Genomic DNA, 14,871 nt, shown 5'->3' with positions numbered 1-14,871 from the left:
GGTTAAAGCTATACTAAAGTCCAGGTGTACTCTGTCCATAGTTCTCTAATACTCAGTGAAAAAAATGAAGTTTTCTGGCATATTTCACAATTAACAAATTAACATTGATTCATAGAAGATCCTCTTCCCATTTTATGTGCTCACACACAAACCCAATAAAAGTAATATATTCCAGAATTTTTCTAGAAATTGATATCACTATCACTTACCTTAAGATTTCAGAATTTATCTTTTCCCTTTTAAAAATTAGAACATTAACCATCTATCTCCTTCCATTAATTGTTCCTCAAACATCACTTAGTGATAGTATCCTCAAGTTCTTTCAGTAACCACTAATGTTTGGTTCAAATGACTTGATTTCACTTAAATGCAGCCACCTTTCCCACTATTTCCATCTCTTCACCTTAGATTTTAATTCTATTCTTCACAATTTGAAGATTTGTCTTCTCTATCAAGAAAATGGAAGCCAGACAGAAGTTATATAAGTTGTACTCTCTCTGTACTCTCCCATTCACCCCAACATTAGGCCTATGCCATCCTTAGTATTCCTGCCCTCAACAAAACTTTAAAAAGCCAATTTTATTGCCCTTTATAATATATTCATTCAGTTCATTCTATGTCTTAGTCTTCAGAGAATAGTCTTACTAGACTGTAACTATTTTACATTTGCCCTCTGTTACATGTTTTTGCTTTCATCTTTTATGCATATCCTTTAAAAATATTGTGATTTAGGCTTACTTAATAGAACTTTTTCTTGAACCACTAAAGTTTGGTTCTTTCAGGATGCATTGTTGGAGGACCTCATTATAACATATATGAGGGTTATTGACATACAGTGACCCTGTAATATGCCACCTAATAAATCTTCATTGTTGTAGTGTTGAGACAGATGATATAGTTCTGCAACAAATGTAGCAATATTTTCATAATGCTATTATTTATATTTGTGAAATATAACTTCAAATAATGACTAATAGTGTTAATAAGTATGTTTTTAGTAATCCTACAAGTTTATCGGCTATTTTAATCTTAGGTGAATTAGAAATAATGAGTGATTTTACCCTACTATACATTTGAACTAGAAAGTATACATTTCCTGGATGTTACCCATCATGATACTTCTTATACTTAGATCTTTGGAAATATGTTGCAGTCAATTGGCATCCACTGCATGGTTTTTCATTGCCCTATGAGGCATCTACATCCTTGACTCTTCACTATCATGTATCACTGGAAAAACATGAGTCCTAAAAATTGTTTGCAAGGCAGCAGCTTGGGATTGTTAAAGCACTACTCTTCCCAAAAGATCTCCAGGATGCTCTTTTCTTCTTGTTTAATTCTGGGACTAGCACACTATTCCATACTATCTCCGGTATCTGTCCTAGATTTATGTACTAATTGACTGATTCAGTAGCAATTCAATTATATGTCATAATCTGAACAATGGGTATTTATATCCATTTATTTTTTCCCAGATAGATTGTTTGCTGATCTCTTTTGGGTTATCATTTATCTCACAGAGGAGGCCATATAATAATATAATATAATATAATATAATATAATATAATATAATATAATATAATATAATATAATATAATATAATATAATATAATATAATATAATATAATACAATATAATACAATATAATACAATATAATACAATATAATACAATATAATATATGTATATATAATAGACATTAAATTATCTTAATCACCATTTGATTGGAATAATACCATCTGTTAATTTTTCTTTTGAAATCTTTCTTAGGTATCTTATAAAAATACTTTGCTTCTTTCACTTCAGAACCTATTTGTTCTGGTGTCACTCTTCCCAGGTGGCCAATCTTTTAATGATTGCAAGAATAATAGATAGCAAGATAGAGAATTGCACTTGTTTGCACAAAAATGTAAAAATAAAAACTGGAGGAAGATATCCATTAAATTATCTATGCTGGTTTCGTACTCTATTGGAAAATATGGGCAAGAATCTCACAGAATGAGAAGGAATGAATAGTTTGCCATCTATTTACCAATGGAGGGAATGTCCATATTGATAAAATCATGGAGCCATTAAAGTTTTAAAGTAAGTTTTTTTCTCCATAGGCTGTCAAAAGCATACTTGGATTGCTTCAGGAAAGTAGACCAGTCTTTTTATACATAAACCCTAGGAAACGGGCTGATTTATTTATATAAAATTTATAAATTTTATAGAATAATTATTTTCAGCACAGGTAAACTCAAGATACCTCCTGGAACCAGCAAGGTAACCTCCCAGGTAGTCTGATAAAGGCCAGGTTATAATGCCTAAGGTTGCCCAGTGTTGACTAGATCCCTTAATTGTTGCCCTACTGGTTGTTGTTTTCTATGTCAGTAAACAGGTAAGGGAGGGACAGACCAGCTATCACATGAAAGTCGGAAGCATAGCACAAAATAATTTTGTAGCATACAATTTGAGGAACTTAAAAGGAATAAAACTATTTTAAAAAATCAAAGAAAATAAATACTAACATGCTATAATAGTGCCCTACTTTTGATGGCATCCATAATAGTCTTCATCAAGTTAAAACTAGTTTATACATAAGACTTTGAAAACAGAAGGCCAAATAGTGCTATAAAGTCCAATGGTTGGGAAGATTCTGCTTTCAGAAGCCATTTTGGGAATCAATTTACTTGGAATAATTAAAAAGATACAACCTTTATAGCTCAATTGGCATTGTGCCTCAGAGGAACTTAAATTCTTGTCAAAGAATCTAGCTAGCAAACACTGAATTAGTGATTTATATCTCTGTGTGAAGTTTAACAGAGTTTTGCATTTAAAATGTCTCATTTTAATTTTTGAGCAGTGTGTGGCTCCATTTAGTTGACCTGTATGGGGCAGAAATGCATTTCTGATGAGCTCACAGGAATAGACATGTTGTGAAAACCCATGGTTAGGTCTTTAGGTTATTTTGAGAAACGAGTGTGATTTTGAGTGTGGTTCATGAACACAGCTGGGATTGTCTAAAAACTGAGCAAGTTTCTCAAATCATAGCCCCAGTGCTATAATGAAAATCCAATGTCCCCTCACTGTGACCATTGCACAGGCAAAAGGACTGTTTTATACTACCTCAGAAAGATGGAAAGGCAGATTTAGTTAACACTCTCTCCATTTTTTCCCCTGTTCACTTCACCAGTAATTTTCAAATGAATGTCAGGCATCAAAGAAAATCAGAATGGGAACTGACAGTGGGAGCTTGAAGTTTTGCCAGGTCCTGTTCATTCTAAGAAATGATTAGGCAAAAAGTATGCTTAAACTCTGCAGAAAACATACAGGGATGAAGAATCCCCAGCAGAACCTTCTGAAGTCTTGCAGTGAAGAGATGATTTGGCTGACAGAGTCACTCTTCCACACCTGCTTGAAAGCTGGATGGAAAGATATTCCAAACTATCTATGAAATTCATTACATCTCTTCAGCCAAAGCCACTCATGGGTGTGGTGCTATAATGGCCTGCCAAACAGATGGGTTGTGAAATACACAGCCCATCTGTCTTTATCATGCTCATTTCCTCTTTTATTAAAATGTTAATGAATATAGTTTTTATTTATTATGCAGTGACATGTGCAGCATCCCTTTCTAGGAGACAAATAAGCAATCTGCCTAACCATGTGAGTTAAGAGGAAAGTTTTTCTTGTCACTTATTGAAATAAAAAAGAAGTTTAAACTATTACAGTTGAATCAAAATTACTTTTGTGTTGCTGAGGGGAGAAAGTACTCTTGTTTATTAGTCGATCATTGACTTACCTGATCATTGTGGGGTTTTTGTTTGGTCTTTCCACTAGATTCTCCATGGAAGGTACATTTATCTAATGTTGATCCAGAGATGACTAGTGTCACTGTCAGTGGCCTCACTCCAGCGCGTACCTACCAGTTCAGAGTTTGTGCTGTCAATCAGGTTGGCAAGGGCCAACACAGTGCGGAAACAAGCAGGTATGGTAAAAGTTAATCTCAACGATTCAAACCTGAATTTAAAGGTATGTTTAAAGAAATCCTACATTTAGATTTAGAATGGGAACAAAAATAACGGAGATAATCCCCAATAACATTTTCTAAAAAATTGTGTAAGGGAAGCAAGGGGATGAGAAAATTAAGAATAAAAAATGGAAAATACATATGTATTTTAGACTTGCTTTAGATTTAACAGAAATAGCAATAACACCACCATGCTATGTACTATGAGGGAGATATTCCAGTTTTCCAGTTCAGTGCTCTGATCATCTGTGAATAAACTATTTGAGACAGAAACCTACTGACAACATAAAATTAAGAGCCTATTGGCCTTTAATGTCCTTTAGCTATTCCATCAGCAGGATGCAGAAAGAAGGCCAGCATCTTCTGAAAGTCAACCATATTCAGTCAACCATTTTGCATGGGAGACTCAGTGATTTCCACTGTTTAAGCTAGAGTGATTAGCTCAAGAATGGTATCCGCACTCACCCAGCCACCGGATCCACTTTGGAAGTTCATTCAGATGTGACTTAAGAAAGATGGCTTCATCAAATTTCAGATGTACTCCCTAAAATCAGAGCTTTCAGTGTTCTTGAATTGCAGAATAGTTGATAGTTAAATGACTTTTTTTTTCAAAATGTGGGAGTTTACTATGAAAAATATTGAAAGAGCTTAAGAAAACAATTTCGAAGGAGTCACAGATCCTAGCCCTATACTCTAGCTCATTCAGGCTTGTAATCTTTTTAAAGGGCTGAGGGAACTTGGGTGATTTAGACAGAATAAGGTTGCTTCCGCCGTCTTCCTTGTGCTTGCTTAACTGATTTTCGATTATGTTGATTTGTTGTAACTATCTCATGCATGTAGTCGCTGTTTGATCAGCATTGTGTTTTTCCCTTGTCACCTTTTAAAAGTAAGCACTGTTGAGGAAAATATAGAATGAAAATATGGATGCTTTGTTGTTTCCTGATAACTCTTTTCTCCTACCTCTACTTTTGCATTTAGATTGATGTTGCCTGAAGAACCTCCTAGTGCCCCCCCTAAAAATATAGTGGCCAGTGGACGCACCAATCAATCCATCATGGTCCAGTGGCAACCACCCCCCGAAACCGAACATAATGGTGTTCTACATGGCTACATCCTCAGGTAAATAGCTTGTGATTAGACATTCAGGGAAAGGGATCTATAGATCGGTAATTTCATTAATGTGAGGAACTTCTAAAATATAAACTGTCTCCAGCAAAACAGAAAGGCAACTCCTTGGTAACTTGTCATTTTAGGAATGTGGATTGTCATTCACACAATCAGAATGTGTCAGAAGCAGGATTTGAGACTAGCCTCCTATACCATGGTGCCTTTCCTGATTGGATATATTACAAAAGTAATATAAAAGAATCATCAGTTCTAGGAAGATACTTATGCTTTACAGTATGTGAAGAGAACTCTACTGGAATTTGGCAGGGTTTCAATGAAGTAATCACCTTTTGTTGCCAAAGCTAGTACAGAATTTAAAATTACTTTGAAGGTGATAATTGCACTGTTCTGTTGACACACAAAGGAAGAAGCTTAAAGAATATTAAAGGAAAAAATGAGATCTAATTGGTAGTGGTGTTCCCTATTTTATACTGGTCTTAATGCTTCACTAAAGAATAAGCCTTACAAGGAAAAAAAGATGATATTGAATCTTTATCCCATACATCCAAGTAGCTAATACAAAGCTATGCACTCTTTGGATACCTACTCATTAAACTCTTGTTGGTGCATAAAAAGAGAAAATGGTCAAAATGAAGATGTATAATTACATGTATAGTGAATTCTAACTACCTTCTTGGGTCAACCTCTTATTGTTGTATATGTTAAACAATACTTTTTAAAAACTTGAATAATTTAAAACTTACCAATGTAAATGCATTATCACCTATTTCACCTCAGGAATTGTGGATTTCTTTTAGATTATAAGATAGGTTTCCTATTAGTCTGAGAAACCTATCTAGAGCTATAGAAATGGACAGATGACCACTTGAGAAACCTTTGATTCCTGTGATTCTCTGTTCTTACCCATTAAAAGCAAGGAATATGAGAGGTACAGAGCCTTTGGGGAATGAGACTGACACCAGGCAGCCCTCTACTACTCCTTGGACAGGAGCATCTGGTATCTGGATCTCCATCAAGACAGACTGTTTCTATTGCTTTCAGTTACGTGGCCTCCTGCCCCACCAGGAGACAGCTCCAGGGTCTCTGTACTAGTTTGACAAAGTTTTCTTAGTATTCTGCTTGCTCTTTGCTGTAATTTAAGCCTATCACTTCTTGTTCTGTGTTCATTGACTAATGAAAATAATTGGTCCCTGTTTTGCCTGTACTGGCCCTTCACTTATTTGTCATGTCCAGCTGTGCTGGCCTGCTTTAATAGATGGGGGAAAGCTTCCTTAGGCTGAAGTTGTCAACTATGGAATAAAAATAAAACCATCACAGAACTATACTGCAGGCATATAGTTCAATAATAAAATCTCTGTGATGTTGCTTGGCTGTATCAGAGATTGCACATTTCTGTATTTTAGTGGGATTACTGCCTTTAAAAGGCTTTTCCATAATGGTGTCAGCAGAGTCGAGTCCTGGAGTGCAATGTGCCCATGTTACTGGTGGCTTTATTCCAGAAATCCCTGAAGTAAGTATGCCCTGCACAAGGCAGAGACATGTCAAAGATTATGGTAATAAAAAAAAATCCATGCATAAATGAATCTCTTTGGAAGCATTCCTGAATAATCCCACTATCAGCTGTGGGTTTGCAAGCATGTAATACCTATGGGATAGCAGCAGGAAGGAGGAATAAAATAAAAATAAATACTTTGTCTTTGTAATTCTGGCTAAAGTAAGTAGCAAGGCTTTGTGTGCAGTTATAAAATATTTATAATAATGGTGAGGATGTCTCTTTGAGGGAAGCAATTGGGGTTATGTCCTTTAAAAAATATTCCACTGTTTACTTCCTTGTAAAAGATCGCCATATGCCGGTTGTGCAGGTCTCCTGGGCAACATATCCCACCAGTATGAATGTAATCATCCTGCCACTTCAGATATTAATTGTGACCTTTTCAGTCATTCTGTTAATATTACACAAACATCCTGAGCAACTAGTCAGAGTCTGCCCATCGCCTGGTCTGGAGAGGAAATTGAGGCAGCTGCAAAGGTTGATTCAATACTTTGGTGATCTGCGATACGCAGTTGTAGAAAGTGGACTGAGAGACAGACAAGTGTGTTTCATCTTGAAACTAAAGGGTTTCCATCACATATTTATAATCTTCTTACCAGTTCTGACCAATCCAGATCAGTTCAAACTGGTTTAATATGGTTTAAATGAAGTCTGACCATTTCAATCAAGTTCTGATAGCACTTCAAACAGGTTTAATTCTGCAAGGTGCTGAGCTCTCCACTTCAGATGATATAGAAGGAAGGACCCCTTCCTGTTTTTCAATTATTATAATCTAGTAGGGGAGTTAAAATACATAACCAAATAATCACAAAAGTAAATCTATATTAAAGACCACATTATTGCTATTGACTATATATTTAAAGGAGAGAGAAATAACTTTGATGGACGATGATTGGTGCTGGCCAGGACGGACCCATTCAAACCAGTTTAATCTGATGTAAATTGATTCCAACCAGTTCAAAATGCTTTAAAACAGTTTAATTCAATATAAACCAATTCTGACCACTTTTAAATGTTGTCCCATGACATGTTGCTGGGTGACACCGGCATGTAGTCGTATGACACATGTCTCATTGGATGCCACCGTGTGGTGAAGGCATGTTGTTCTGTGCCCGGCGCACTGTTGAGGGCTGTAGATGTGCCGTGTGACCCGAGCGTGCCACCGACTGATGCGTCATTACGCGGTTTCCTGTCGTGGGCCGTAAGCATGTAGTTGGCCAAAGGGTATTTCTGGGACCCAGGCGTGCCATTGTGTGTTGTCACACTTCACATCACTGTGCATCATGGCGTGACACAGGTCTGTCGTGCGACACGGGGTCGTCATGTAGGTGCGTTGCGTGATGTAGGCCTGCTAGTGTGTGGTGAGACTGCGCGGCCGCCTGTGTGGCGTTACATGATGTACGTAATCAGACGCCCCTGACCGCTCCGTGCGTGGTGTGTGTCACTGCCTGCCACAGGCACGTGATCGTGTGGGCTGGGCATCTCCTTGTGTGGCCCTGCACGATGTGACTGTCATCTGTCCTGGTGTCTGTCACGCCACGCTATACGCATGTCATTGCTGTGGTGTAAGCATGCTGTTTGGGATGTCTGCAGGAGGTATCTATGGTCATGTACTGCCGGGGCGTCATGTGACACGAGCACGTCATGTGACAGGCTGCCGCCACAGGGCCTGCTGCACGGTGTAAGCATGCTGGTCGTTACAGCGCATCTAGGTGTTATCTCCCTGTTTCTCCCTCTGCCTGGCACAAAGCAAGATTCCATGACGTAGGAGGCCCTTTTGCGTTGCCACAGGCACACTGAGCCCCAAAGGCCCGTCGTCATAGGCGTGCATGGTTACATGCGTGCTGTGTGCTTTGCATGACCTAAGCGTGCCACCGCGTGACCTCCTTCCACACGTCCTCCTACCTTTAGCCTACCTCACCACGAGCGCCTCATCTTCAGGCTGGGGGGGAGACGAGCACTCCGGTTAGACTGGTGATCCCATCGTCCCAGCAGGAACTCCCTCGCCCGCCTTCATATTGCTGCCTTAGAGAGTCTTTCCCGGGACGGGGACAGGAAATAACTTGTCCAGATTCTCTCAGCCGGCGTGTGGGAGAGGTGAGACTTTGAACCCGGGTCTCACTGACCCCAAGACCGGCTCTCTCCTCCCAATGTCGTGCTGCCCGCCAGCTGGTAGATGCTTTTAAGAATGCTTGTTGGAAGGGAGAGAAGTGAGTTTTGCCCGTTTACAGCGACACATTCAACTCTGGGAGCATCTTCTGGATTTTTTTTTCAATAAGAGAAATCACCAAACCACAACTGAACATGACCTTCGAGATCGTCTTGTCCATTGTACAGATAGGCACTGAGCGCCACAGTGGGGAGGTAGCCGGGTGTCTCGGACCCCAGGCCGGTACGTGCTGAAATAGGGAGTGAGCCCCAGGTGTCCTCGTTCCTCACTCTCTCTGCTTTCCAATGCTTCACACAGTTGCTGCTCAGCTCTACTTGCAGTGTTTTATACTCTGCTGCATGTTTTTCTTTGCAATCCTGTCTGCAAGTGCAAGTGTTTCAACTAGTATTCGAAGTGGAGATTTTAATGAATGTGAATGAATTGGTAACCTGATCTACATATTCCCTTCTTTATCTGTCATTTAGGTCACTCTATGCCAAGATTTTTTTCCCCTGATCTCCCAGATAATTTAGACTTGTCAATATTGAAGTAGATTTCAAACCTTCTTGTGGAGTTGCTCTGGCTTTTTTCACATGGATCAACCCTTAGTCCAATGATGGAATGTCATAGTAATAGGTTTCAAAAGTTGATGAAGTATGAAGCATAAATACAGGGCAACAAATTAAACAAAAATATTTTCATTTTTGCCAGTCACAGAATAATAATGCTTCATTTGCAAGTCACTCCATTATTTGGTCTACTTATTTCTTCTGTGTTGATTAGCATATTGTAAGCAGGCACTGTACAGCTTGTTTCCTTGAGGGCAAAAAAGCAAACAGACTCATTGAACCCTCATGCTGTTGAAGGGCTGTTTGCTTTTTTTTTTATAATTTATTTTGTCCTGGCAAACATTTCTCATAAAGTGTAAAGACCCCTTCACAAAAGAGGTTGAAAAAACATCCCCAGATAAACCTGATTTTCTATGTCAACACCAGACAAATATCTCTTCCCTCTTCTCTTTTCCAGCCTTCCTTTCATTCCATTTCCAGTCTTCATCATGAACCTCTGTCCACCGTCTCTGTTCCTTCCTTAACTTTTTGTTTCTGAATGAGAACTCTTGTGATTTCGCTTTCTCCCATCATGCTTCACTCCCACGCCGAGTCACATTTTCCAGGCACATAAGTAACTTCTTAGATATAAATTGGGCACTTTTAGAAAATGCAGTGAAGCTTTTAGACCATTAGGATATTACACAGTCAAGCTGTTCTATAGCTACAATACAGGTGGCTTTTTTTGTTATTGATTTCGTTTCTGGCCTATTATTTCCTTGGTCTGAGGAACTCCCTGGTGTGGAAGCCATCTACGTCAGTGCTGACCAATGACTTCTCATCTTAAAGAGCTTCCTGGCATACTGAGAGGTTCAGTGACCTGCCTGTGCCTCTAAACTGCCTAGTGTGAGTCAGAGGTAGGAATTGTTCCAGGTCTTCCTGACTTAAAGACTGGCTATTTCTCCATTAAGTAGTACTTCCTCTCACTCTACAGGTATGCCACCCTTTCGGGACAATAGCTGAGCCGTATTTCTGAAAAGTTGTGTGTCGATCAAATTTTATAAATCAAATCAAAGTGCTGAGCAAAACTAACACAACAAAAACTGTAATCTGTCATTATGTAGCTAGGTGGCACAATGGATAGATTGCTGGGTCTGGAGTCAGCAAGAGCTAAGTTCAAATATGACTCTAGACACTAGCCGTGTGACCCTGGGCAAGGCACTTAATCTCTGTTTGCCTGATTTTCTTCTTCTATAAAGTGGAGGATATGCAAGAATCCTGAATAGCAAAAAGGGACTCTTGACAAAAAAGGTTATCTACTGCCACAGAAGAAACTGAGAGTGTCTGAATGCAGATTAAATTATTTTTCATTTTATTTCCTCTATGAATTTTTTATTAGAAAGAAGGGGTACAAAGGAGGGAGAGAACACGACCTGCAAAATTTCAGAAAATGATAATTAAAAAATTATATCAACATGTAATCTAGAGAAAGAATAAAATATAAAATAAAAGAAGTGGCTGCCCCAGAGCAACAAAGCTATATATTCACATATATAATATATATATGCATATATATATATATACACCTATGAATACTAATAGCACCTACCTCATAGGGTTGTTGTAAAGATCAAATAAGAAGATAATTTTAAAGTACTTATTAGCACAGTACCTAGCACATAGTAAGCACTATATAAATGTTAGCTATTATTATCATTATTATTGTTATTATTATTATTTTACAGTGTCCTAGAGGGACCATACTATCAAGTAATTCCAGTAAAAGTCTTTTTATTGCAAGTAGGAACTCTCTGTTTCCTGTATTTTGTAGATTCATGTTTTTATGGCCATTTTTTAAAAAGTGAAAAATAGCTGTATTTATATCCTTAAGTTATTTTTAATGTAGTAGGGAAAGCACAGGACCTTTTCAGAAAACTTGAGTTTGAATTTTGACTCTACCAGCTATATGACCGTGGGCAAATCACTTAAGTTCTCCAAAATTTAGTTTACAAAATGAAATATACTTACAAAACCTTCTGCAAACCTTAAAGTATTATATAAATGGTAGCTATTATTATTATTATAAAATAGTAAATAGGACTTAATAAATGATTTAAAATGTTATGTAAACGTGGAATTATTAATATTAATAAACATGCTAAGTACTTTGAAATAGTGTTAATTAACTGAAAGGCAATTTTTTTGTCTTAGTCATCTGGAAGAGTGTGCATTTTCAAAATCACATTTATTTCTAGGGCCACTTTACCTCCAGAATTACTAGAGGGATACAATGTTTGCTTAGACCCCAATATCAAGGGATAACTGTGGAGTTAGCTTTTTTATATTTGTCCCCCATATTTCAGAGTCCTAACCGAAAAACATTATTCAAAGTGATTTACAGCAATACCCTGATAAAAATCATGTCTGGAATTTTTGGCACTAAGTCATTGTATTTACTAGACAAGTCACATTTAAAAAGCTGTAATTTTTTCTGCAGCTGTAAAACAGGATAAAATACCAATTTTGTTTAGCCTTGAGCATATAATCTTAGTGGGATCAGTTTATAAATCCTTTATCAGTCAAGAAGGATACCAGGAGTTAGCTTCTTGGTTTCAGTGTTTAAAAAAATTTTTTTACTTCAATCTTTGTATAGTTCTAATAAAATAGATAGTCCAATAATAAAACTCTGGTGAAATCCTTCTACTAGTCCACACATTTGTTCAATTTGGTTCTTGCCTGATTTTCTTTTGTTTTCTACCTGCAGGTATCGTTTGGCAGGCCTACCTGGCGAGTATCAGCACAGGAACATTACCAGCCCAGAGATTAACTATTGTCTGGTGAAAGACTTGATCATCTGGACTCAATATGAAATTCAAGTGGCAGCTTATAATGGGGCTGGTCTGGGAACATTCAGCAGAGCAGTTACAGAATACACATTACAAGGAGGTGAGCTTGCTTTCCCATATCAAAATACAGTCTCAGTAGATTCTGCTTCACATGAGGTCAATGTAATGTCAGAATTTTCTAGTGTAAATTGAAGCTTGGGTTTGGTTGGATTTCTAAGAAAGAAACATATATATTTTAATTTAATTTAATAAATATTTGCTAAGAAGTAAGGAGAGTTTTCCTCATGAATGATTCTTGTATAATTATTCTGCCTCTAAATTATAGAAGTCAAATGACGTCAATAGCAGTTTTCTAGCATCTACTATGTGCCAAGCACTGTGCTAATCTCTGGGTATACAAAGGAAGACAAAAACAGTCCTTAGCCTCTAGAAACTTGTGAGGTATAATGGTATAATAGCATTAAGGAAGAATAAGGAAAAATTTCATGCAAAAGGTAGGATTTTAGCCGAAACTTGAACAGAGACATGGAGGCCAGGAGACATGAAGGAGAAAATTCCAGGCATGAGGGACAGCCACTGAAATAAAATGAAAATAAAATGAAAATGGAATGAAATGAAATGAAGAAATGAAAAATGAAAATGCAGTTGGGAAGATGGAATGTCTTACTCGTAATACAACAAAGAAGCCAGTGTGACAACTAGATCATAGAATACTTGAAGGAGAGCAAGGTGTAAGAAGCCTGGAAAGGGGCCACATTATAAAAGGCTTTGACAGCCAATCAGAGGATTTTATATTTAACCCTGCAAATAATAGAGGGCATTTGAGTTTATTAAATGGGGAAATAACATGAATGGTTATGATTTCAAAGAAAGAGTATCCCAATTGCCATTTTTTTAGGTTTCTGGAGGAAATAGATGTATATTTTTCTTACTTTCTGTGGTGGATAAATGCCTAAAAAGTAATTTATGGGCTAAATTTTTATTAATCATATAACTTAAGTAAAAACAATCAACTTCACAAGTATAGATTAAGAGAGATATGTTTGGGCAGTAGTTTCTCTGAAAAAGATCTGATAATTTTCATAGATGTCATCCTCAGTAATAAGCCAGCAGTGTGATATTGTAGCCATAAAAACTAATGCAGAATTGGGCTGCTTTAAAAGAGACCTGTCTTCCAAGAATATAGAGGAAGTAGTACCTGTACAGGACACATCTGGAACATTGTGTTTAGTTCTGGGCCACACAATTCAAACAGGACACTGAAGAGCTTTAGAGAGTTCAGAAGGCCACCAAGATGGTAAAGGGCTCTGAGTCCGTTTCATGTGAGAGTCATTTTGAAGATCTGGGGTGCACATGCACGTGCGTGCTCACACCTACACACACACACACACACACACACATATATATGTAGAGAGAGAGAGAGAAAGAGAAAAGGAGAGAGAGAGGGAGAGAGAGAGAGAAAGGGAGAGAAAGGAAGAGAGAGAGACAGAGAGAGAGAGAGAGAGAAAGAAAGAGAGAGAGAGAGAGCAAGAGAGACAGAGAGACAGAGAGATAGAGAGAGAGAGAGACAGAGAGAGAGATAGAGAGAGAGTGACAGAGAGAGAGATGATTTTTATCAGTCTTCTGCTCAAAACCTTTCAGTAGTCTGCTATAATCTACCATATAAAGTACAATCTCTTTAGCCTTCCAGAGTTTGGCACTAAAACTACTTTTTCAGCCTTATCTGACACTACCCACTTTCCTAAAGTTGACTAGTTGGTATCCTCTACATATATTTCATTTTTTTCCACCTCACTTTCTTTCCTCATACTAGTCCTTCTGCCTGGAATGCTCTTCTCTTCTTTTTTACCTACTGAAATCAAATCCTTCTCAACTGTTTCCTCCTTTATGAAACCTTCCCTGTTCTCCTTGAGCCAGAGGGATCCCCACTCATAACCAACCCCATGCTTCAGATAGCATTTTATTTTCATGTTTTTATTTTCTGTCATGGTTATTTATATGTCATAGTTATATCTATATTATATTGTAAGCTCCATGGAGGTAGGAACCATGTTTTATTTGATCTTTGAATCCCCGCCATATCCATACCACACACATTTGGTAAATGGATGACTTTCAAGTTTGCTTATGGTGCTGTTATTGTTAAGTTGTACATATCCATTGTTGGGCAGTAACATAGCTCTCTTGCATAATACAGATGATAGTAAATGGTTCATAATGGATTTGCTTTGTTTTATTTGCTATTCTCTGTCTCTCTGATTCTTATTATTATTAAAGTCCTAGACTCCAATAGAGCCAAGCTAGGCTAAAAAAAAAAAAAAAAAAGGCCTAAGCAGAACCTCATAAAATCTATAAAAATGAACTGTGTCAAGACTTACCCCCAACATTTGAAGACTTTCTTAGTAATAAATTTCTTTACTGTTTTCTAAAATATTTTAGAATTAGATGCAGGAATAAATAAGTTAACTGGGCCCTAGGAAATGCTGCGTATACATTAATTTCACTGTACTGATGTTAACAGGGACGAGATAAGCTTTCTGTTCACACAACTGTATGTAAATTACAGGCACCCAAATCCTTGCCCGGAGAATTTATTTTCACACAGAATCGGAAATTAGTTTTATTTAGTGATTTGTA

At 37.5% G+C, this 14,871-nt stretch overlaps 1 protein-coding gene across 1 annotated transcript in view; it reads left to right on the top strand.

Annotated features, from left to right (window-relative positions):
• The window catches only part of SDK1 (sidekick cell adhesion molecule 1), a 1,179,904-nt gene that overhangs the window by 873,370 nt on the left and 291,663 nt on the right, over nt 1-14,871 (top strand). Inside the window, 3 exon segments of the mRNA XM_044659951.1 lie at nt 3,822-3,969; nt 4,990-5,130; nt 12,153-12,334. Of these exon segments, the coding sequence (XP_044515886.1) occupies nt 3,822-3,969; nt 4,990-5,130; nt 12,153-12,334 (471 nt within the window).

Source organism: Gracilinanus agilis, chromosome 1, assembly GCF_016433145.1.
Source record: "Gracilinanus agilis isolate LMUSP501 chromosome 1, AgileGrace, whole genome shotgun sequence".
NCBI classification, from domain to species: Eukaryota; Metazoa; Chordata; class Mammalia; order Didelphimorphia; family Didelphidae; genus Gracilinanus; species Gracilinanus agilis.
Note: the sequence above shows the minus strand (reverse complement) of the source record. Positions and strands in the feature narration are given on the sequence as shown.